Here is a 24,763-nt window from a genome sequence, read left to right on the forward strand (position 1 = left end):
CTGCTACTATGCCAGACACAGTAAGAAACAGAAAAATCTAAATTGTAGGATGTTATAATGTCTAACTAAAATTGATTTATTGGCTAGAGACCTGATATTAATCAACACAGGAATAAAGAACATATAAAGTATTAATTAAATTACTTTTCCGCTTCTTATAATAAAAGTAATCCCAATTACAAATTTAGAGTCATCAGTTCATAATAACTTACTCAAGAATATTTTTGTTTTGGAGCAAATATTCTTCATTTTGTCTATTTTCTTTTCTCAGTGAGGACAGCTACACATCCTTTCTGACCCATAGCACTGAGTCGTCCTCTCACAGTGGAAGGATGGACAGAAACATCTGTGGATATTTTCAGAAGCAGCTTGATTTTCTCCTCTCTCTCAAAGATGAAATCTTTAAGTGCGTTTTCTATCTGATGGGGGCAGTTTTGGTGTCTACCAGGTCTTCCAGGTGGTTGTTACGAGCCTCAGTAGCTCTTATTCATTTTCTAAAAGTCCAGTTTTGGAAACTGTCTCTACATTTATTCAAGTGGATTATCTTGCATCTAATGTCTTCTGAAACATCTCATGAAAAAGTAATAAATATGTAATGGCTACTGAAAATATATTCAATGTTCTTTATTCAAGATTATAGATAGATAAAGGTGATATAATTTAAAAGTGACACTTGTAATTAGAATTTTGTCATCGTTTCTATTATTGAAATAAACTGAAATGTAATTTTCTGATGTGGAAAAAGTAAGGACACCCCTACTAATATCACTACTTCAAACGTATCAAATTGAAATCACGTGCACCCTACCTGGTGCTAATGATTAGAACACTTGCCTATGAGTCTGGAAAGGGTGTTTAAGAAGATATCCACAATAGTGGAAAATGATCATTTCACTGTCTGGAAGATCATCTACAAGTGGGGGAGATTTTAAACCACTGCCAGCATATCCAGAGCTGAATCAGGTGCCTTTAATGAGGCAATGTGCTGAAGCCTGCAGTGTTTTAGCTTACAAGGACTGGTGCCTGACACGTGAACTACATTGTGCAGTACAGAACTGGCAGTTGGTGTGTTCCTGCGAGCTCATTCGACTGTCCCATGATGTTGCATTTGAGGCAGTTAAAAATAAGCAGTGGTGCTTCACAGGTCTCGATGGAAGCCTGTGCTAGCTTTCACCCTCCTAGCCCTGGTGGTATTGTGAAATTGGGGGATATATATATATATATATATATATATATATATATATATATAATATATATATCTCATATCAAGGCAATATATCTTAATTTTTTTCTCTGATAAGACTTTTTGTCTTACAAAGCACTTGTAAGTGTAAGATTATTTTGTTTATTTTTAGAACATTTACCTTGATCAGCTTTACTAAGAAATTTTACCTTATATTAAGTTATTTAGGGCTCAAAATAACCACAAAAGGTCACTGGTCAAATTATTAGGATTCATGCATCCATATTTAAGTTACAAAATCCGGGCATTTTCATGTGTTTCAAGCATTAGGCTGCTCTTACATTGTCTTCCTTCAAGGATTTTGAGATGGAGCCAAAAACACTGAACATTTATTTGTCATGATGCTTGCATCATGTATTACACAGATGCATTAAGTAATTACATTACATTACTTACAAGAAATAATATGACATCACTTGTACAAAATGTGTATAAAGGACAGGAATCTATCTGCCGTTATCAGCTCAGTGATTAAGACAGTACAGGGTAATCTCATTTATTTACATCAAAACCCAAGAGATGAGAACTCCAGTCTTGGAGGTCCAGACTCCAGTACAGTTTGGTGATTTTCCTGCTCAGGCAGATCTGATTTAACTCATCTGTTAAATACCAGATTTGTTTGGTAGGACAGAGCAGGAAAATCCCCAGACTCTGGCCTTCATTTCCCTACCCCTGTACCACACAGTGACACACTTTCGAGTCATAATTGTACTTCATAACAATATTGCATAAAAACAGTGAGAGTTTGACAGCGAGTGTGAGAGAGTTTGATAGTGTGTGTAAGAGGTTTGATCATGAGTGAGAGTTTGATAGTGTGATGAGAGAGAGTTTGATAGTGTGTGTAAGAGGTTTGATCATGAGTGTGAGCATTTGATAGTGTGATGAGAGAGAGTTTGATAGTGTGTGTAAGAGGTTTGATCGTGTGTGAGAGTTTGATAGTGTGTGAGAGAGTTTGAAAGTGTGTGTAAGAGGTTTGAAAGTGTAAGAGGTTTGATCATGAGTGTGAGAGTTTGATAGTGAGTGTGAGAGAGTTTGATAGTGTGTGTAATAGGGGTGCGGGAAAAACTCGATTCTTAGATGCATCACGATGCAGACGTGAACGATTGTGAATCGATTAACAAATGTCAAAAAACGATTTTCTAAATATTTATTTTATAACGTAAAGTTGACAGAACAAAAGGCGGAACTTGCAAGTGCGGAAGTGCAGCACCTGGACAGTCTGTGGGGGCACATAACAAAAACACTACTGGATGAGTGAGAAATCTGACCAGCAGCCTCTGCATTAAAGCCAGGTTAGATCAGGAGACACAACACAAATGACAAGAAGAGCCATTTTGTCCTTTCAACAAAAATCAAACCAGCTTGGGAGACACAACATTTTATGTCCAGTATGTGTCAGTATGTGATAATTTCCTAGTATAGACTAAACAATATAAATGAGAGCGCAGACTTACTTCGCTCTGCTTTAAGCTTTAGCTCAGCCATAGCCGCTTTCCTCCCCTTTCCCTCAGGAAACTTTTATTCAAAACTAGAGCAGCTTATTGTAAAATGTCTTTCAGCTTTTGGCTGTTTTACGAGGCTGAAGTCGCTTCTCATTTGCCAGCTTCTTGTTCAGTTTTTCCCGTTCCACCTTAAATTCTGACTGAGTCGCCGAATGTAAATGCGACACCATTTAAGGTGGAATGGGAAAATTCGAAAGAGAAGCAACTTCATCTTCATAACTGTTTAGTGTTTGACAGTCTCTCATTGCAGATTTTATGTACCAGGAAACCAACTGCGCTGCTTATAAATGCGAATAACGCATTGTTGCTAGGTGACCTGCAGTCTGCATGCCAATTCTCAGTCATATGCTGCACACACCCCACCTCAAAGATAGTTTACTGACACAGAGATTTCCCTGCCCCACTCTCTACAACAAGACCAAAACCAAAGTTATAAAATCACTAAAGAAAACGGGTAGGACGGTTGTAACGCGCTGTGTGGTCATCCATCACCACAGGATCTTATTTCAACGTAACTGCACATTTTATCGCAGATGAGTGGCAGCAGCGTCTCATGTGCTCCAAACCAGAGCAGTGAAAGAGAGCCTTCCAGTTCATTTGCCACATCACTTCCATTTGTTTTATTAATAAAAGATATTGGAAGTAAATTCATTTTGATCATTACAAATACTTTTTTTGGTTTAAAAGTACCAAGTCACTTTAAATAACAACTGAGTCACTTAGTCACTTTAAAATGTATATTGTATATTCTTTGTATATTTTGTGTATATTTAATATATGTCAGTTAGTTTTTCTTGTATTTTTACTTATTTACTTTCTGTAGAGTGATTAGCTGAGCCTCACCACTAGCATTTCAATGCATAAACGTCCTGACATGTTGTGCAAATGACAAATGAACTTGAAACTTGAACTCACACAGTGAGAAAATAGAAATTCTGTATAGAAAAAAAAAGATGCATCGAGATGCATCAGTAGTTATTAACCCCGGTAAATGTCAAAATGATTTATGAGTTATCCGTGACGTCACATGTGAAATATAAGTATTTTCTCAGGGGGTTGATATGTATAAAAACGTAAACATCAGTCGTATGACGTTACGTGTGAAAATTGCAACTAATTTTCCCAGAGGTGATGTGTGTAAAAAATGTGAACAACTATTGTAGGTTGTAAAGAATTTTTTTTTTTACGGTGATAAAATGTTCAATTTTCCCCAGGGTGCGTGTTGGCAGGGGTGGCAAGTGTGAGCAAATTTTCCCCCTTGAGAAGTGTTAATGAAAAAAATGTGAATTTTGTGTAAAAGTTTAAAGGGGTGTGAAAAATTAAGAGTAAGGATGAAAAGATGCGAGGACTTACCGTCGGTGGGGTGGGGTGGTTGGGTCGGGGTATGGTGTGTGTGTGTGTGTGTGTGTGTGTGTGTGTGTGAGAGAGTGTGAATGCTTTTTGATAACTACCCGAGGTTTGCCCGGTATGATGCGTGGGAATAATTTTCAAAAGATTCACAGGATGTGTTTTGGAAAAAAAAGATTCCCAGGATGTAATGGTATGACGTAGTTGTTGTTGTTGTGTTTTTGAGTGACAGTAGCAAGTGGGGGGCCCCCGTTCTGCTAAGTGTGACTAATAATTGAACAGGTGTCATGGTGTTTTTCTCCTCACAATACTATAAAAACTGGCCGTAAAAGAGACAGATTGGTGCGGAGAGTGACTTTTCTGCAAAACCATCGTCATGGATTCTCCAGACAGACCGTCTAAGGCTCAAGCTGGATCTCCGATCTTGAATTCCTTGAGCAAATGGTGCTATCGCACATTCATTCGGGACAACTTACAAAAGCGTGGAATACCTTATTTCGTGTGGCCAAACAGCCTAAAACGACTGAAACTGTTGGACCAACCCCCGAGGACCAGTCAAATTTTGAGCGCGAGGAAGGCTTTCGTTCGCAATGACATACCTAAACACTGCTGGCCCCATTCGATTCGGGAAGAAAACGATGTTACACCTGTTGTTTATTTAGTGGCGATGGTGTTTAGATGTTGTGAAGAAAAACTCTGCCGATACTGAGTTGCTAGCAAACGGTTTATTACATAGTAAAACAGCATCATATCAAGCACTATAAAGCACCTGAGAAAGGATCCGTGCCAATTCTAAATGTCCTCTCCCGAACAGACTGACCAACAGCATATATATATGGTTCTTGTTGTTGAAACAGGAGACAGAGCATATGGTTCTTTTTAAAATGATCTCATCTATTTGGACCTAAGAGAAGAAGGGAGAAAGTGAGAGGCCCCCTTCCTATGGACCTTTAAATTGAGGGGCTATGGACCCAGAGGCCCCCCCTGGTTCAAACATTCCTATCCCCTGCACAAACAGAGCACACAGGGAACTCCTAGATACTTGGAACTTCAGACATCAGCTTATACTCAATGTTAAGAGTGTTTTTACCTTCTTCTATCAAAATGCTCCTTTTTAAATATACTTCACACCTTCGCAGAAAAAAAAAGCAGGAAATCGACAGATTCAGAGCGGACGACAGTCTGTTTAAACCGAGCATAAAGAGGAGATGTCTTTCGATGACGTATTTGAGAATTTTGCCGAAAGAAACCCGGCTGAACAATCGCTACATCGTTTTTCGTCAGAGCAGACTGTTTCACAGTGACAAGCCGACTGAAGTCTCCATTTCTGAAAAGGAGTTCTACCTGTTAAACCAGACCGTCCCGAAAACGAATGAAGTGGGGGAATTGCATGCTATGATCTTACAGGCCAGAAACAGGTCATGTATGGTTCGCGACACAAAACACAAGACCGAACTGTCCAGGTCAGCCACAACCACACTGAAGGTCAGATCCGCGCATTATTTGCGTCAAATCACCCTGACCATCACAGGGCTCAAGACCACTGAGTTTACCTACAGAGTTCGACTGGAAGTGTGCACGTCACCTGTGATAAGGCATGAAAACGTGTGCTCCAGCGATGATGATCAGTGGATTTTTTATTTTGCCCCTACTGAAAAAGAAGAGCACGTCCAGCTGATTGAAATAACTTTGCGGGAAAGCGAACTACTGGATATTTATCACGTAGTCAAACATGTTCTGACAGGTAAGAAAAACGCTTTTTTTCTTAAGAATTCATTTTGACCGTTTGAGGTACCGTAGTTTGTGAATATAAGCCGTGAAAAGGGCTATACCGTTTCAAGTTGCAGCGTGTGGCCGAAGAGTAAGCATGTACGAGCCCGTTAAACCTTTTAACGATTTTCTCTCTCTATCACCAGCCAGCGTAATATGCGGTTGCGACAGCTGTCATATTCCACGCCCGACAAGTCTGATGTCTAAATACCAAGATGACAAAACAGCGATGCGCATGTGCGAGGACATGCCCAGCGAAAGAGATTGGGGGTGTTCCCCTGACTCACCAGCCAGAGCACGATGAAGAGAGTTCTGATCTAGACCTCGTGGAACGTAAAAAAAGCGGCGAAAATGACATTTCAGATTCGACCAGCGCCAGCGAGGTAGAAGAAGAGGAAGAGGAAGTCTCCGGCGTGACCGATCTGGACAGCGATGAATTTATCGTGGTGGACGAGGACGGCTTACAAAGCCGACCTTCTTCGCCGGCTGACATCGAGCAGCGTGAGAGAGAGAACGCGAGCGCTTTCTCAAAAACGGGGTCAAAAGGTCAATGCGAGGAACCTCTTGACGCCGGCGCCAGCTCGGAAAGTCAGAGTGAGAAGCCTTCGGACCTCAGTCTGAAGGACCGAGCCACGAAAATTGTGGAATTTATCTGGGCAAGAGCGATCGTCCTGGCTGTTCGTGAATGGATGACGAGAGATTGCTCTGGGTGTCAAATTCAACACCCATCACAAAAACAGCACAGTTGCGTGGAAGGCGTCCCCGTAAGATTTCTGGACAACGAGTTAAAGCAGAAGTGGCTGAATCTCATTCCAACTTGTGAATTGGAAATAAAAGAGTCTCTAAAGCAACACTTTGAATTAAAAGAACCTCATGATGGTTTTGTAATAAACATTTTGTGTAGAATTTACTCGCTGACGCAGGAAAAATTGAGTGAATATAACCCGCTGTCCGAGTACCTGAGCAGAGATCCGTCCGAAATTCTGAGCCGGTTCTACACGCGGCTAGATGAACCCCTGGACTGCGCTGCGGGGTCTGAGGATGACAGATCGGCGTAGTGATTCGCGAGAGAGAGAGAGAGAGAGAGAGGAGAGAGAGAGAGAGAGAGATTGTGTATTTGTACAGAAGACATTTATGACACCGATGTTTTTTTTGCTGCTAGTAAGTTTATACATTGTATATTTTTTTTATTAGACAAACCATAAACATTATTATTATTATTAGAAAAAACTGGGACCTTTTTGTTTTATTAAAAAACACCACGTTTTTCATTTAATATTTTAGTCGTTTGAGTTTGTGTAATTGTTTATAGCACCTTTATGACATCTTTTGATCGCTGCTAGTAGTTTACATATTTTTTTGAACCCCTTTTGTGCATGTTTATTAGACAAACTGTATAGTCTTTTCATTTTAATATTTTAAACCATGTAATCATTTTCATTCAACATTTTTAATTGTGTAATCATTTTAAATCATGTAACCATTTTTCATTTTCATATATTTAATAGTGTAATCATTTTAATATTTTTAACAGTGTAATCATTTTAATTTTTTAATATTTTAAATCACAACCATTTTTCATTTTCATATATTTAATAGTGTAATCATTTTAATATTTTAACAGTGTAATCATTTTTTATTTTAATGTTTTTAATAGTGTAATCATTTTCATATATTTAATAGTGTAAGCATTTTAGTATTTTTAATAGTGTAATCATTTTTTATTTTCATATTTTATACTTCAGTGTTCATCACATTTAGTTTGAAACTAATTTACCTATATCTCAAACTAACGGTTTGTCAGTAGATTAGATACTAACAACCAAAAAAAATATAAAAGAAATAAACCGTTTATAACAAAAAAAATACACATAAAAAACTTTAAACAAAAAAATAAAAAAACATAAAAACCTTTTGAAGTCGTTTTCTGTCATCAGTTTGTTTTCTCCACATTTTATTTTAGACCGTGTTTTACCCAGAAGAAAATATAAAAACCCTAATGTGTTTCACACCTCGACCATTTGGACTCAGACGGCGCTGAAAGAGTTGTACCATAAACCAGGGTCGGAAGGCGGTCTGTGTGGTAGGGAGCCCTTTATCAAAAGCGTAAGGGAGGTGGGGTTGGCTAATAAAAATAAAGATGAAATTGATAGGTTTTTACAAAGTTCAGACACTTACACGCTACACAAACCCCGAAGAATAAACTTTAAAAGGAGTTTCGTACTAGTGTGCGAAAAAGATTCACAATGGCAGTTAGACTTGGTAGATGTATTTTCAAAGTACGCGTGGGTGGAGGCGTTGGAAAATAACAACGCCAAGAGCGTAACGAAGGCCTTTGAACAAATACTTTTACGAGGTAGAAAACCCGTCACTCTTCAAAGTGACAAGGTGCGAGAATTTTGTAATCATTTATTTAAAAAACCTTTAAACAAATATAAAATAAGACATTTTACTACGGCTAGCGAATTGAAAGCCTCTGTGGTGGAGCGATTTAACAAAACCCTCAAAACGCGGATATTCAGATATTTTACAGGTTTTAACACCTTGAGATATTTAGATGTGCTTCAGGAACTAGTGAGCGCTTAAAATCGCGCCTTTCACAGATCTATTAAAATGCGTCCCGAAGAAGTGAACGAGGGCAATCAGATACAGGTGTTTCATCATCTGTGCGGGAAAAGAATGAGAGGAGAATTACCCCGACCCAAGTTTAAAATAGGTGACGCGGCTCGGATTTCGAAAGAGCGCAGGGTCTTCGCGAAAGGTTACGAACAGTCTTTCACAGATGAATATTTTTTTGTGGATAAAATTATTAAACGAGACCCGCCGGTGTATAAACTAAAAGACCTCGATAATGAAATAATAGAAGGTTCTTTTTATGAAGAAGAAATGCAGAAAATGATTGTACCTAAAAAATAAAGTCTATCGTGTAGAGAAAATACTGGCTAGGAAAAAAACTAAATCCGAGGTTCTCGTTAAAGTGAGATGGAAAGGTTGGGATAAAAAATTTGACTACTGGGTAAACGAAAATTCTATCCAGGACGCTCGATAAAAACCCCGTGAGAGAGCGGCGCGAGCCCCTATTCAGAAGCGCGGACCCCCACCATGGAAGAAACCAGAGATTTTTTCATCACTCTGCCGAGTAACGCTAGCTACAAATTATACCCTCAAAACGATATATCCAGCTACAGGGTGAAGTTAGCCAAAACCGTTCACCTCAGGGGCGGTTGGGAGGTCGGCTTAGCAGAAATTTCATTTCCCCAGAGTTGGTACACGCTGGCGGACGGCGGGCGACAGGAAACGGACTTTTGGGTGTGTGAAGGGCCGGATCTCAGTAAACAGGTGGCTTTTAAAGTAAAATGCGGTTATTATACTTACATCGCTGACATTTTGACCGAAATGAACAAATATTTTAGAACCACCAAAACCCACGTCGAATTATATTTGGATAAGGTCACGAGACGGGTAAAATTAGGGGTCACACCAGAGGAGATTATAGACTGACCTCGCTGAACAGATGGCCTATTCAGATTCGAACGCACGGACAGTTGGCGCACATTCTGGGCTTCGAGGAACAGAAGTGGACTGACCCGACCGAAACTAAATTCCCTGCCCATATTAAAGGCGGAACGTTTTATTTGTTTCTTTATTGGGATATTTCTTCGCATCAGATTGTAGCCGATACCTTAGCACCTCTTTTGCGAACCGTTCAAATACCCAAAGCGCATCTGGATTTCATCACGCTAAACTTTGACAAGGTGCACTACAACCCGGTCAGCAAACACGTGTTTGATGAAATTTTAATAGAGTTAAAGACGGATCAAAACCGAAACGTCAAATTCGAATTTGGAAAAGTGATCGTGAAGCTACATTTTAGACCGATCCGATAAAAAAAATGTCTGCTTATCACGCCGACCCTCGCCCCTACGTCCTCTACTATACGCGACAGGCGGGGTCCGGTTTAGAAGGTTTCAGCGGAGCGCCCGTGCAGTACGGAAGCGGGATCGGCTTGTTTAGACTGGCGGTGCCTCTGCTAAAATCGGGCTTCAACTTGGTCAGACCGCACCTCAAGACCGCTGCTAAAAATATCGCGAAAGACGTGGTTTCCGCAGCGGCTGGGAAATTACTGGGAAACGCGTCGGAAAGGCGGCAGGAGGGGGAAGGCCTGGTGGTTTTGAGCCGCGCGAATCGACGCATGCGCCCGCCGGGGCGTCGCGGTTCTGTACCTTTTAAAAATAAAAGCGTTTTTTCAAAAGGCCTCAATCTGAACAGGAAGCTGGCGAGTGCGCTCGTCCGCGCCTCTCGTTTAAGGAATAAGAAGAAAAAAAAGAGCGAGCGGAAAACCCGTGCGGGCCCCGACATATTTTAAAAAGATGTCTCTCATACACAGCGCCTCGGCGGAATGCATGAAGTCCGAGCTGGACCTATTTACGATCCCTATGACGCAACACAGTATAGAATCTTACAAATATGTAGAAACGCTACCGATCACGGCCATTACCGAAAACGGCCCCCTGGAATTTTTTATAGCGGGGTCGGGGGACGCCTACGTCGATCTGAACCGTTCGCTTTTGTACCTCACGTGCAAAGTTACCAACGCGGACGGAACCGATCTGGCGGCCGGCGCGGCCGTAGGTTTGATCAGTTACCCCGCGGCCACTCTTTTTAGCCAAGTCGACCTGTCCCTCGGCGACAGCTCATTTCTCAAAGCGGTTCCACGTACGCCTACAGGGCCGTTCTGGAGTGTTTGCTTAACTATTCCGAACCTACTCTGAATTCGCAATTCGCAGCGGGGCTGTTTCGCAAAGACACGGCGGGGCGCATGGACGAAGCTGACCCGAACAGAGACAATGAGGGGTTAACGTGGCGAAGCGCTTATTGCGAAAGGAGCCGAACGTTCGAATTAATGGGACATTTGCATAACGACTTTGCATTTCAGGAAAAGCTTCTTTTAAATTCCGTCGACGTGAGAATCAAGTTAGTTCGTAATAAAAACGAGTTTGTTTTAATGTCATCGGATCCGAACCCGGGCTATAAACTTCACATTTTAACGGCCCTTTTGTACGTGAAAAGAATACACGTGTCACCCAGTGTGAAACTGGGGCACGCGTCAGCTTTGCTTCAGTCTAACGCGAGTTACCCGTTAGAACGAGTTAACGTGAAAGTGTTAAGCGTGCCGGCGGGGGGTCGCGTGTCAAACCAGGATAATCTATTTTTGGGCCAAGTGCCAAAATTCATCGCTATAGGTTTTGTTCATAACGAAGCTTTCAGCGGATCTTACGCGCAAAATCCTTTTAATTTTCATCATTACGACGTGGAATCTTTAAATCTGAGCGTAGACGGTGTGTCCTACCCGTCCACGCCTTTTCGACCTCTTTTTCCCAGGCAGCGCTGCCTGCGAGAATACTTCAGCCTGGTCGAGGCTACGGACAGAGGGTTGAGGGACCAGCCTTTGGCCATCTCTCGTGAAGATTTTTCTCAGGGCTACTGTTTATTCTCGTTCAACTTGACCCCCGACGAAAGCTCGGGCGAACACGTTTCCTTAATACAGTCGGACCACGTCAGACTGGACCTCCGGTTTCAAGCGCCTTTGCCCAACACCATAAACATCATCGTATTTGCGTTTTTTGACAACGTGTTAGAAATTAATCACAAACGTGAAGTGCTTATGGACTATTTCTGAAAATGGACACCAGACAGATCGCTAAAGCCACGCGATGCACCCTCGGTTTCAGAGGCGTATTCCCCTGCGATCAACTGCCTCGGGTGTTAAAACACACACCTCCGTCCTGTTTTATTGTCAACACGCATCCTCATACCTGGCCTGGAGAACACTCGTTGGCTGTTTTAATATTGTCAGATGGAAATGCAGAGTTTTTTGATTCCTACGGGTTTCCGCCGGACTCTGAATTTTTCCCCAGTTACATCATGCTTTTTCTAAAAAATAATTCACGACGAGTTTTGTGTAACGCTAGACAAGTTCAAGACCATAGGTCGGACGCCTGCGGGCATCACTGCGTGTATTTTCTAAAACAGCATATGAAGGGTCTTACGTTTTCTCAGGTTCTAAATTCTTATTCCACCGATTTACGAGAAAATGATCGCTCTGTTAAAAAATATGTAAAAAGTTTGCTGCGGATAGATTCTTACTATCATATTGTACACGGCGTGCAAAGTTGTGTTTACCGTTGTGATTTTATCAATAAATGATTACAAAATGATCTTTTAACGTCTGTGATTATATATTTCAATAAAATCGCTACGCTTTAAAAAATGTTTACTTTATTCAAACACACACACACACACACACACACACACACACACACACACAAAAAAAAACATATTAAAAGAGTTGAAAAATATGAGACTGTTTTAATGAAAAAAAAAACAAAAGCATAAAATGTACTTTGAATCAGATATAAATGATGTGGTTATTTAAGCACACGAATGAAAGCATTTTGGTTTTAATAAAAATGCAAAAAAAAAGATTCAAACATTCACATTATCCGTTGGTTTAAAAAAAATGACACGATTATAAAAAGCATAAAATGTACTTTGATTCAGATATAAATTAAAGCATTTTGGTTTTAATAAAAATGCAAAAAAAAAGATTCAAACATTCCCATTATCCGTTGGTTTAAAAAAAAATGACACGATTATAAAAAGCATAAAATGTACTTTGATTCAGATACAAATGAAAGCATTTTGGTTTTAATAAAAATGTAAAAAAAAAGATTCAAACATTCACATTATCTGTTGGTTTAAAAAATGACACTATTATAAAAAGCATAAAATGTACTTTGATTCAGATATAAATGATGTGGTTATTTAAGCATACGAATGAAAACATTTCTTAATACGACATCCACCCTGGAGGTTCAAAGTGTGTTTTTCTATAACCCGTGAGGGCGTACTCGCAGGCGTGCTAAACGTTAAAGAATCATCAACGGAACCTTTGATGTGTTTGTATTTTTCCATCTCCCGCCTTACAGAAGAATTACCCAAGGCCCCCGAAGGAACGTTGGCGTCCGCCAAGCTGCGAAGGAAACTGCTCCACCCGACGGGTTTGTAATTCAGCTTCTGATAAGAGATTGCCGTTTTTAACAAATCAAATATATGACTCCCTTCCACGACACCCCCTCTGTACACGAATTTGCTGCGAGCCGTCCACGCGTTTTCCAGCGCGTCCATAATCAGTCGGGCTTTGTTTCTCAAACGAGCGGGCAAGTGTTCCAGAACCTTTGTGGAGAAGCCGTCCGGTGTTTTACTTTCTCATTTTTCTTCTTTTTCTTCTTCTTCTTCTTTAGGAGGAGGAGGTAAACTTAAAGTCAGTTCTTTTTTTTTCCAATGATTTTTGTTTGACCAGAGTCAGATATTTCCGCAAAAGTTGAGAATACAAATCCAGTTTGGTGTCCGCGGATAAATCCTTTCTCTCCAACAGGGATTTAATCTCCCGCTCCAGTTCATTCTCGCTGTTTTCCCTAATGTCGCCTTTAGAGGAGGAGGAGGAGGAGGAGGAGGGTGTGAGTTTTTGCAATTGGTCGGCAGAGACTAGGTACAGTTTTCGCGGGTGGTTCATTGCTGCCTGGGGGTCAGCATTTGTAACACAAAAGGCAGGGCCGCGGCTATTAACGGGCCGATAAAACCCCCCTTCTGAATGAGTTTACGCTTGCGCCCAAACGGATAACTTTTGTCAGCCAGATGTCTTAAACAGCGTCGCCTTTTCTTAAACTGTTTATACTGAGAGTCAGTCAGCGGGACGTTGCCTTTTAAAACGTTTTAAAACGATTTAAAAAAAATTCTATGTTTTAGGTACGTACACCACAGATTCTTGTCCGGGTAACAGCCCGCTCCGCAACCTAAATCTTTCTGGCATTTCGGCTTTAAGATCCACAATTAAATAACCGAAAGGTTTACTCGTAGCGTCCTGGAACGATTCCAGGAAATATTTCGATTGTCCGGGATACATTTGTTTAGCCAAAATTGAAATGTGTAACTTGTCTCTAGGATTTTTAAAAAGTATCAGGTAGGAGGCGTTTAAACTAAGGGTGCGAGAATTCTTTCCTCTATAAAATAGATTCTGTGTCAAATATATCACGCTAAGATTATTGTGGTGAGAATATCTCGTGAAAGCCCTTTCTAATTCTACTGACTGACTCATAACGTCCATCATATCGTCCAGAACGATCAGAGGACCCCCTACCCCTCCTCCTTGTAGTTCAGCGTCGTGCAGGCTGCTCGGTGCTCCTTGAACGAAAACCACATCGGGCATAAGCTCCAGTAGTTCGTCGTAACTTTTTTGCCAGTTTTCATAAAACCACATGATTTTGCTAGGCTTCCCGTTGAGAGTTTTGGAAGAACATTCCAAAAGTCTTTGCACAAAGCACGTCTTCCCCGAATGGTCCGGCCAAAATACATGTAAACGGCAACTTTAATCTGACGTCAAAATCCATAAGGCACCGTGGTAAAGTCGGATTACAGTATTCTCTTGTTATAAATTAATGAATTTTTTTTCAGAGCTCTGACGTTCCGCAGAGCCAAGCGTTTTTTGTTTCTTTGAATTAAAAGGGTCTCGGTAAGCAGAGTGTCGGATCGCCCCGTGCTAACGTGCTGCTCCACAAGCCGTTTAAAGGAAACAAAATGAAGAATTTTAGAAGTCTCCGGATTAACTGTAAACCCCTTGACCTTCAGAGAAACTTGCCTGCCGGCTGTGACAAAACAATAGCTTTTGGGTCCTGTAGACACAAATTCCTTGATATAATCTCCATCCGTTAGCTGATTCGACAGATCACCGAGATAAAACCCCGTGGGAGGAGTGTATTCCCCCGGTTTCGCCGTGAACATGACAGAATCCGTATCAAAATATAACACCCGCTTTTGTAATTTTTCTAGCACATCATACAGTTTTAATCGTCCGTAAGCCGCCGTGAAAACGGCTACAAATACGTTAGAAACCACGGGTTTTTGCAAATAATCATTTTCGTACTGCCACTGGACCAAAGCAACGTCGTCGTTAATAAAAGTAAAATAAGAAATGCGTTTATGTTTGCAAAACATCAGTTCTAAAAAGTCACGAGGCTCCATTATTAATTCCGTGTTCATCCGATTCTTTCTCTGTCCAAATTTCCCCCAGAGAGCGTTCAGAAACAGTTTGCTAATACTCCTCTGAGCAGGGTTAAATCCGATGTTTGACATATCCAGTTCGACACCTTCGTGTCGCTTAAACTTAAACAAATAGTCATTTTTCTCAGCGTCGGTGTTCACGCCCGGGCGGAAACCGCTGGCTTCCACTTTGTTTTTCAAATGTAAATCGATGTATCCTGCGAACAAATCGCAGGAGTTTTGTTCAAAGTGCCAAACCTGTACACTTTCCCGATCGTGTAGCCGTGGTTTAAACTCCTTTTGATCTCCTCCGTGCAATAAACGCCCGTTATGGCTCTCTCTTCCTCCGAATGTCGACACGCGTCCCCGGCCTCCTCCTCCGCGCAGGTTCTACAAAGAGTGAAAACTAATTTGTTTAGTTTATCACATCTAAAAGGCAACACGGGGTGGAAAAGATTTCTTGGGGGGTAGATTTTGACTCTGGCGATGCCAAAGTACTCTCTGATGTGTTTAAAATCAGTCAAAATCACCGTCGGGTGTCCAATGGGGTAGGCCATACGCTTGTTGCAGTAAGGACTCGTAAAGTCCAAGTAATGGATTTTTTCGTCCGGGGCGGTTGTGTGCAGCAAACGGATGGCGTTGGTCCGTCCGCCGTACAGAGCGTCTCTCGGGTTCATTTTCTCCGGAAAATCACAGCTTTTCAAAAAGTTTTTAGCTCCCCGTGTTATGGGACGGTGGGGAGGCGGACCCAAGTGCAGAAATGGAAACAGAAAAGAAAAAGTGAGTTGTTTGTGACACTGGGTTGTGAATCCGAAACATGCACATGAGGTGACCCAAAGCCAGGTTCGAACCGGCGATGTATTGATCGGCGCTCCGTGGCGTTACCTCTGAGGAGCCCGGGTAACTACTGGCAATAACGCCTCAAGGAAGGGGGAAAAGAAAAGGCGGGAAAATGACGAACGGCAAACAAAAGAGACGCTGAGAGCAGTGTGCTCAAACAAAGGCTGAACTAGAGAGGCGAGAGGACAGATAATAGGAAAAACAAAAAACACTTCCAATCCAAAAACGAAGGGAAGGCAGACCTCTTCTTTTCCTTTTTTTTTTTATTTATTATTTCTTTATTATTTTTTTTTTTGGCTTTAAGCCGCTTTGGGACAGTTTCTTTTCTCAGCCCTCTTTTCTTTTCTTTTTTAGTTTTGGGGCAATTTCTCTTCTCAGCCCTCTTTTCTTTTTCCTTTTTAGTTTTGGGGCAGTTTCTTCTCTCAGCCCTCTTTTCTTTTTCGTTTTTAGTTTTGGGGCAGTTTCTTTTCTTTTCTTTTCTTTTCTTTGCTTTTCTTTTCTTTTCTGACACTAAGTACCGTACCGGTCACCCCTCTACAAAGGTGTGACAAACACCACTGTTTGCCTTGACCTTAAGTAGAGGAGTCCGCAGGTGTGTCGCGTTGGGCCTAATCAGCCCGCGGACTTCTGGGAATTGGAGCCCTGTGCCGCGGTCGCCCTCTGCTGGCAGGTGGCGGCGTAGGCTGGACACCCTGCTGCCGTCGCCCTCTGCCGGCAGCAGGTGGCGCAGGCTGGACACCCTGCTGCCGTTGCCCTCTGCTGGCAGCAGGCGGCGCAGGCTGGACACCCTGCCGCCGTCGCCCTCTGCCGGCAGCAGGCGGCGCAGGCTGGACACCCTGCCGCCTTCGCCCTCTGCCGGCAGCAGGCGGGGCCGACTGAACCCTTACAGGACCCCCCCTCCTAGGGACGGCCCCAGAAGTCCCAAGGTCAGCAGCGCGTGTCCGTCGGAACTCCCTAACGAGCTCCGGGTCCAGGATATGGCGTGCCGGAACCCAAGACCGCTCCTCAGGCCCGTAGCCCTCCCAGTCAACCAAGTACTGGATGCCACCCCGCACACGGTGGGAGTCCAGGAGGCGGCGGACCGTGTAAGCTGGGGAGCCAGCAACAAGCTGCGGTGCTGGGGGCCGAGTCCCACAAAGGAACGGCCTAAGGCACGACACGTGAAATGCGGGGTGGATCCACATGGAGGGCGGAAGGCGTAGCACTGGCAGGCTGAACCCCGTTATCCCCGTTATCCACTTTTAGCTTAATCCACGTATGTTCCCACATGATCCTAACGTTATAACCCAAGGATTTCAGATATTCCAACCGTTCCGTGGTGCGTTGATAAAGTTCACCTTGTAACTCACCGGTCAGAGGGTTCTCGGCGTTAGGGTCCGAACATTTCGGACACCCGTGAAACACGCAGCCCAGAAATTCAAACACGGTGTTGGTCCGTTCGCAAAACCCGTCCACAAAAATAGATCCAACTTTCTTTTCCCCCATGTTCAGCGCATGTTGGATAAAAACGTTCTCCTTGAACTTGACAAACTCTAACCACTGTATACTGCAATTTGAAAAATGAATATTCAAATTGAATATCATGAATATCATGCAGGCTTTTCTTAAAATAACCACATCATTCTTACAATATTGGTACAGTTCCTTTTTTAAATTAAACACACCATTTTTTACAGAATCGTACCAGTTTATAAATTCAGTCCGCTCCGTAGGAGCCATTTGTGAATATCCGTACATATCAGGTTTCGGGTAACGTCCAACATAACACAAATTATCTTTTGTGTGAAAATAATGAGGAAAATAACCCTTTTTCTCATTTTCAAAACCAAAACTTTTGGGTAAATCAGCCAGTTTCATTTGGAAGAAGCTCAGGCTGTCTATGTAACGTTGTTTGAAAAAAATATCGGTCATGCATAAGATTTTATTTCCTTGAGTAATGAGATGCGGTACTATTTTGTTAGGTAATTTAGCATAAAATACGAATCATAACCGCTGCTGTTGTGAGCGATAAATGTATACTTTTTGTATCTGTTTTTTCTAAAACGCTTAAAAAACTTTGCTATGCAGTCGCGACCCGTGGCGCACCAATTTCGACCTTCATACGTGACGGTGTGTATATGTATCGCCGCGTGCTCGTTTTGTTCCGTAAAACGGGACTCTACGTCAAAAAATACATATTTCTGTGTTCACGGCCTCGGCAAAGTGGGTCTGATAAAACATTGGTGTTTAGAGGGATCCTCTTTCTCGGCTAAAGGCAACTTGCAAATGTTACACGTGGTCCAGGGACACTTGTAGAGTTTGGTCGTCACTATGTATGAGCGATTACAGTTTTCGCACCGTTTCACCTTATCACAATATCCCATTCGTTTGTGGTGTGAAAAACAATCCTGTGATCTGCAGAATCTAAGACACTCCGCGCACCTCGCACATCGCAGCGGTGCATGTATTTACTGTGCGAATACGGCTTGTGACAGGCTTTGCACACGTTTAACACCGAGAAAACCTTTTAAATTCAAAATACCATAATAATGATTGTTTAGCAAAAGAAGGTAATAGGTCTTCTCGTGCGGCTGTTCATGCGTTTGGAAAGTCTGAAACGAACCACCATTGTTTACTCTGTAAAGAATCACAATTTTGACATTTAAAAACTGTTCGAATCAAGTCACGTCGTTAAATGAAACTAAATGTTCCGGTGAAATATTTAACCAATTTAAAAGTAATAGAGCTTCCTTTTGACATTCGCTTTGGGTCAAACCCGGTTTCATCACACCCGTCAAATAACACGCGAAGCAGGAATTTTGGTAAGTGTTTAAAAATATAACTAAATGTCTACTTTTTTTTGTAAGTATTTCCGATGACAAAATACTGTTTATCATTCTGGAATAATCTATTCCGCCTCGAAAGTTTCTCACTATCTGAATGTTCAGTGTGAGTGATTTGTCGCTTAACAGTTTTTTATTGGACTGAACAACCGATTCTACGTAATTCAGAAAATGTTCAGCGTTCAGCTCCTCTGTGTTAGTTTGAAATATCACGGGCTAGAAAAGACTTTCACCTTTCAAACTTATTTGGATAATGTCATCCCCTTGTGAAACCTGTCTGGCTTTTTGTAACAAACGGTCTACTTGGTTGTGCAGAGCCTGCGTGAACTGAATTAAATTCAAACCTGTACCTAGATCCGATAAATTTATTTGATAATTGTATTCACTGTGATTAAACATGGGTCTGTATCTCTCCCTCACCCCATCCCCCTCCCCGCTTGTGGAGGGCCTGCTGATCGAAAGGTCTTCTGCGTGAATTTCAGGGTCTGCCGCCTGACACCTCCGTTCACACCCCGTCAAAGCGCTCCCATTTGCTCCATCGTTAATGTGTGACGCGTGTCCTTCGCTCTGCGGTGGTAACTCCCCCAAAGTCGATGCGTTGATATGCTGCATAAAAACATCCTGATTCGTTCCATCGTCAGCGTGTGAGGTAAAATCCGATAAATCCCATTCGTTCTGCGACGGTAATCCATCCTCAGCTTCGGTCAATATTCCTGTATCGTTTTGCTGAGCAATACTCATTCTATTGAATGAAGTCGCAGCGAAAAGTTCTGTCTACTAAAGTTTCAAGTTCAAACAAATTGACCGGATCTTCGACGTTTAGAAAGTTCACACTTCCGTTTGTCGCAACATGGTCATAGTCGTCGTTCTGTATCCTCTCATCAAAAAAAGATACAGCGTTGTCGTTAAATAAAACAGATCTCATCGTTGACGTCAAATTAGCAGAAACTCTCGACTCATCAACTCGCTCCTCGTAATCGGAGACCGGGCTGTAATCTGCGATCAACGGTCCGTCACCTGTGTTGGCACCGACTTTCGGCGTGTTGCAAACACGGTCACCGGGTCATGGCTGACAAACCCCCGGAATCTCTTCCTCCTCCTCCTCCTCGTCGTCCGAAATGAAAACATTGTCTGTTCGCGGTGGTGAGCGGACCGTGGCGGTGATACAGTTGACACAGTTGGTGACGTTGCAAACGATCACGCTGGGTCTTTCTTGAACCGCCGCCGAGTTTGTCGCATCTTTTTCAGGGGTGATATAAATAACTTCATCCACCGCCCCCGCTCTGAGTGATTCGTCTGAACCTGTGCTGCTGAAAGATCGCCACACGATCACGCTGGGTCTTTCCTGAACGACAGCTGAGTTTGGCGCATCCTTTTCTGGGGTGTTCCGAACAACACCATCCTCCACTGTGGATGATTCGTCAGAATCTGTGAGAAACATCGTACCTCTCGCAGATTCGGTGTCAGACTCGTACTCGGAGTCGGTCGATAAGTTTATCACCTCAGCTTCACCCCCAGCAGGGGTATTGTAATTGCTCGCAAACTGGTCCATAATGAGCAACTTTTTACAACTATTATGGCTCTCGGCCAGTTTTTATAGTATTGTGAGGAGAAAAACACCACGACACCTGTTCAATTATTAGTCACGCTTAGCAGAACGGGGGTCCCCCGTTTATACACATCAACCCCCTGGGAACATACTTCACATATTTCACATGTGATGTCACGCATAACTCATAAATCATTTTGACATTTACCGGGGTTAATAACTACTTGCATCGATAATCATTTTATAATCGCATCTCAGCCCTCTGAATCGTAATCGAATTGAATCGTGAGGTGCCTAGAGATTCCCACCCCTAGTGTGTAAGAGGTTTGATAGTGAGTGTGAGAGAGTTTGATAGTGTGTGTAAGAGGTTGTGTGTGTGTGTGTGTGTAAGAGTGAAGGTAAGTGTGAGAGAGTTTGATAGTGATCGTGTCAGTTTGATAGTGTGTGTGACAGAGTTTGATAGTGAGTGTGACAGAGTGTACTACGCAGTGATGCACTTTCGAGTCATAAAAGTACTTCATAACAATATTGCATAAAAACAGTGAGAGTTTGATAGTGTGTGTAAGAGGTTTGATAGTGAGTGTGAGAGAGTTTGATAATGTGTGTAAGAGGTTTGATAGCGAGTGTGAGAGAGTTTGATAGTGGGTAAGAGGGAATTTTAAAAAATTCAGTTTCAGTAAGACATTGCATCAACCACAGAGATTCAGAAGCCTTTCAGCACTGTTCCCACCAGGGGTTGCACCACCAAAGAAACTGGAGAAAGTTTGCAAATTAATGTTCAGCATTATTATGCATATTCCTAGTGCACTGTCACCCTTCTGTCTGTGTTGCAAACTGAAGCGTTAGGTGATGTAATTTATTAACATGATTCTACTGCATTTTACATAAGAGCACTGTCAGAATGGAAATAGTTTGCTAATTAGTTTTCATTTTCAGTGAAGATGAATGGAAAATGTACTCTTAGTTTTAAGGCAGGTCAGGATTCAAGACAGAAATTTTTTTTCCATGTTTCAGTAGTCTCTTTTTTAAATTTAAAGACAGCACATGAAGACCAGGCAGTTATGTTAATGGTGTAGACTTTAGTCTGAAAGCCTTGAAATCTGGGATTTACATTCTTTGCTAGAAATCTCAGAAGCTGCCTAAATATGCTTGTTGCGGTGTATTCAGATAAAGCTGACCTATTAGTACACTTGTGGTGTATTCAAATCACGCTGTCTTGATAACACACTTGTTAAAGTTAATAAAAAAATTAAAGCACCATTTTGATTTTCTGTTGCTTCTTTGATAAGCCAACTTGGCTTATGATGGCTTTACCTGAGTATGAATTGCAATATTTTGAGTCTTGAATTACTAGCAATATAGTCTTGCCGAGATGGTTGGATGAGAGAAATTGTCTTACATAGAGTGCATATGTTTTATTATTGCATTGAAACTGAATGTTATGATCAAGTTTAAAATGCTTTATTTACATCTTTATATACTAATTTTAAGACATTTAGTGATTTGAAGACCTAGATATTATTGCTTATCTGTAGAAATCTTACTAAGTAAAATTTGCCTACCCTATTGGCAATTTTTTTTTTTCCGTAATATAAGCATTTACATTTCATTTTCAATATATTTTTTGTTTTTGTAAAGTGCTTTATTTGCTGAACAAAAGGCTATTTACAGCAATGAGACAACTAACAACAAAAGATTTTAAATGAACACTTACAACAACTTCAACCATTAAGTTTAGGTGGACATTAGGACAGAAAGTCAGTAACTTACTGTAGTTTCTCCAGTTTACAGTCTTTATCCTCCAGTAGTTTAGAGAGCTTCTCCACTGCTGAATCTCCTAGTTTATTACAGCTCAGATTCAGCTCTTTCAGGCGTGATGGGTTTGACTGTAGAACTTGAATCAGAGCATCACAGCCTTTCTCTGTAATCTTGCAGATAGCCAGCCTGCAGAGAAAAAAAGAAAAAAAATAACACTTACAGCTCAACACACACACACACACACACACACACACACACACACACACACACAATGAAGTAATGAGTAACAGATTGGACCTTACAAGACCTCACTTTGTAGTTCCACAATTACAGTCCATCTGTTGCAGGTACTATTTGGGTAGTGGGTCGTTCTCAGCACTGCAGTGACACTGACATGGCAATGGTGTGATAGAGTGTGTTGCGCCAGTGCGAGTGGATCAGACACAGCAGTGCTGTAGGAGTTTTTAGACACTGTGTCCACTCTATTAGACACTTCTACCTTGTTGGTCCACCTTTTAGGTGTAAAGTCAGAGACAGTAGGTCTTCTATAGCTGCAGTTTGTTGAGCTGAGAAAATGGACAAAGAATGTAGAAATAAGGAGGTGCACATAATAAATGGATCAGTTGGTGTTTGGTAGATACAATTTCCAAGCTCGCCATGTATCGCAATATCGTAACATTAGACTATAGCCTATTACTGACAGCAATGCAGTCATCATTATACATTTCCAACACTTCTGCCCTAATTCAAAGCAATAGAGAGCAGCACAATGGAGTAGACATGTTTTTCTAAGATCCTCTGTGCCAAGTTTTTAAAACTTAATTTTCTCCCTGTCTCTCATTTCATTTTATATGTTCGCGTCTATCACTGACAATCACCGGCCCTCGACTGCAATCCACGGGTTTGTAATGCTGCCAAAAACATCCAAGCACTTGAAGGAACCCTAGGAGGCAGCGGCGGCCATGACAATTCTCTTAGCCAGGATGCTAGCCGCCATCAGTCTGATGAAGAGCTATCACTGATATGTGAGAAAATATCGAGTAAGATTTTGCAAACTATCAATGAGAGGTTTAACAAATTGGAACAGTCCTTACAATCCTTGCAAACAACAATGCAGGCATTTGCAGAGAGGACAGAGGCTATTGAGGGGCGAGACCACGAGGCCCATATTAGCTCCCTTGAGGTGGCCCTCGCTGACACCCAGAAGGCAAACAAAGCACCTAAGATAAAAGTCGATGAATTAAAGGGCCGGTCACTTTGCAACGTTAAAATAGTCGGCATTCCAAAAGGGAAGGAAAAAGGAAAGCCAACTGAATTCATTGCTGCCCTGATTCCTAAACTACTGTGGCGACACACACTTCCAGGAACACTTGATCATTGACCGGGCTCACCATGTTCTTCAGCCGAAACCAACAAAGGGGGCAAAGCCCCACACATTCATCGCCAGTGCATTTCTACCTGGAAAACTATGACTTAGGAGGGGACGCAACTTGGATTATAAAGTGTACATCTTTCCAGATTACACTGCTGAAGTGATGGAGCAGCGAAGGAAGTTCATGATGTGAGTTCTGAGAGAGCTAGAGGTGAGCCACACTCTCTATTTTCCTACGAAGCTTTCTGTTCAGCACAATGGCCAACTCAGGCTCTTTCCCTCTCCTGCAGAAGCTATGAAATTCATAGACACTGAACTGAAGTGAAGGTAATGAAGCATCGGCCACCATTGACTTTTATTGTCTCTCTGTGACTTCTCTAGTTTAACTACTTGTTTGCTCTAGAGATGATGTTTTTCATACATAGTCAGTTGCAGAGGGTAGCGAAACTGTTCTGGCTAGTTGTAGGCTCTTTATAGAGCTAACTGGGGTGTTATATATCTAATGGTATGTTTTCTGTCTATTTTGATCCTGTTTGTTTTCATTTATCTTAATGGGCTGTCTTTGATTTTCTTTTCCATATCTGTCCAGGCTAGCAATGCAGACTCAGGGCCAACTGGCTGTCTCAAGTCTATTAGGCACCATTTACTTCTAAAGCCAGAGGTGTGGCTGTACTTTTTTGCAAAAACATTTTATTTCACCTTAATTCCATGATTGCAGATACACATGACAGATAAATAATATCAGGGCACATTAATTCCTTTCCTTTAACTATGATCAATGTGTATGGTCCAAACTTTGATGATCCTGGATTGTTTCATAATTTATTTGATGCTATTCCAGATGGCAATGCCATGAATGTCATAATGGGTGGTGATTTTAACTGTTATCTAGACTCATACAAAGATAGACTCTCTCAGAGACCACCACTCACTATGGGATCAGTAAAAGTGTTAAATATTCTAACAAAATCTAGAAACATGATAGATATTTGGAGACTGCAACACCCCACACATAGAGATTATTCTTTTTACTCTGATGTTCATAAGTCATACACAAGGACTGATTATCTTCTAATTAGCTCTTAACTTGCATCTAATATTCACAGAACTAAATATCACAATATTCTGATATCTGATCATTGTCCAGTCACCCTCCAGCTCAAAGGAACTATGTCTAAATAAAATCACTGCTGGTGCTTTAACCCACTTTTACTTAAAGACGCATCGTTTAACCAGTACATGACAACAAAACGCAATGAATTCATTTAAACCAATGATAATGGAGAAGTCTCAGACTCTGTTTTGTAGAAAACCTTTAAGGCATTAATGAGAGGACATATTATATCCTTTGAGTCTCAGAAGAAAAAAATGCTCCATAGCAGACTTTTAGAGATTGAAAAAACCCTTATAAATCTTTTGCTTAAATTAAAAAAGAAACATTTCGAGCTAGGAGAAAAACCA

The 24,763-nt window shown here is 41.6% G+C and overlaps 1 protein-coding gene across 1 annotated transcript in view; it reads right to left on the reverse strand.

Moving 5' to 3' along the window:
- The window catches only part of LOC118803636 (selection and upkeep of intraepithelial T-cells protein 6-like), a 102,312-nt gene that overhangs the window by 13,271 nt on the left and 64,278 nt on the right, over positions 1 to 24,763 (reverse strand). The window contains exon 11 of the mRNA XM_036564096.1: positions 21,943 to 22,116. Coding sequence (XP_036419989.1) covers positions 21,943 to 22,116 — 174 coding nt within the window. The remainder of the gene's footprint in view (positions 1 to 21,942; positions 22,117 to 24,763) is intronic.

This window comes from Colossoma macropomum, unplaced genomic scaffold, assembly GCF_904425465.1.
Source record: "Colossoma macropomum unplaced genomic scaffold, Colossoma_macropomum, whole genome shotgun sequence".
NCBI classification, from domain to species: domain Eukaryota; kingdom Metazoa; phylum Chordata; class Actinopteri; order Characiformes; family Serrasalmidae; genus Colossoma; species Colossoma macropomum.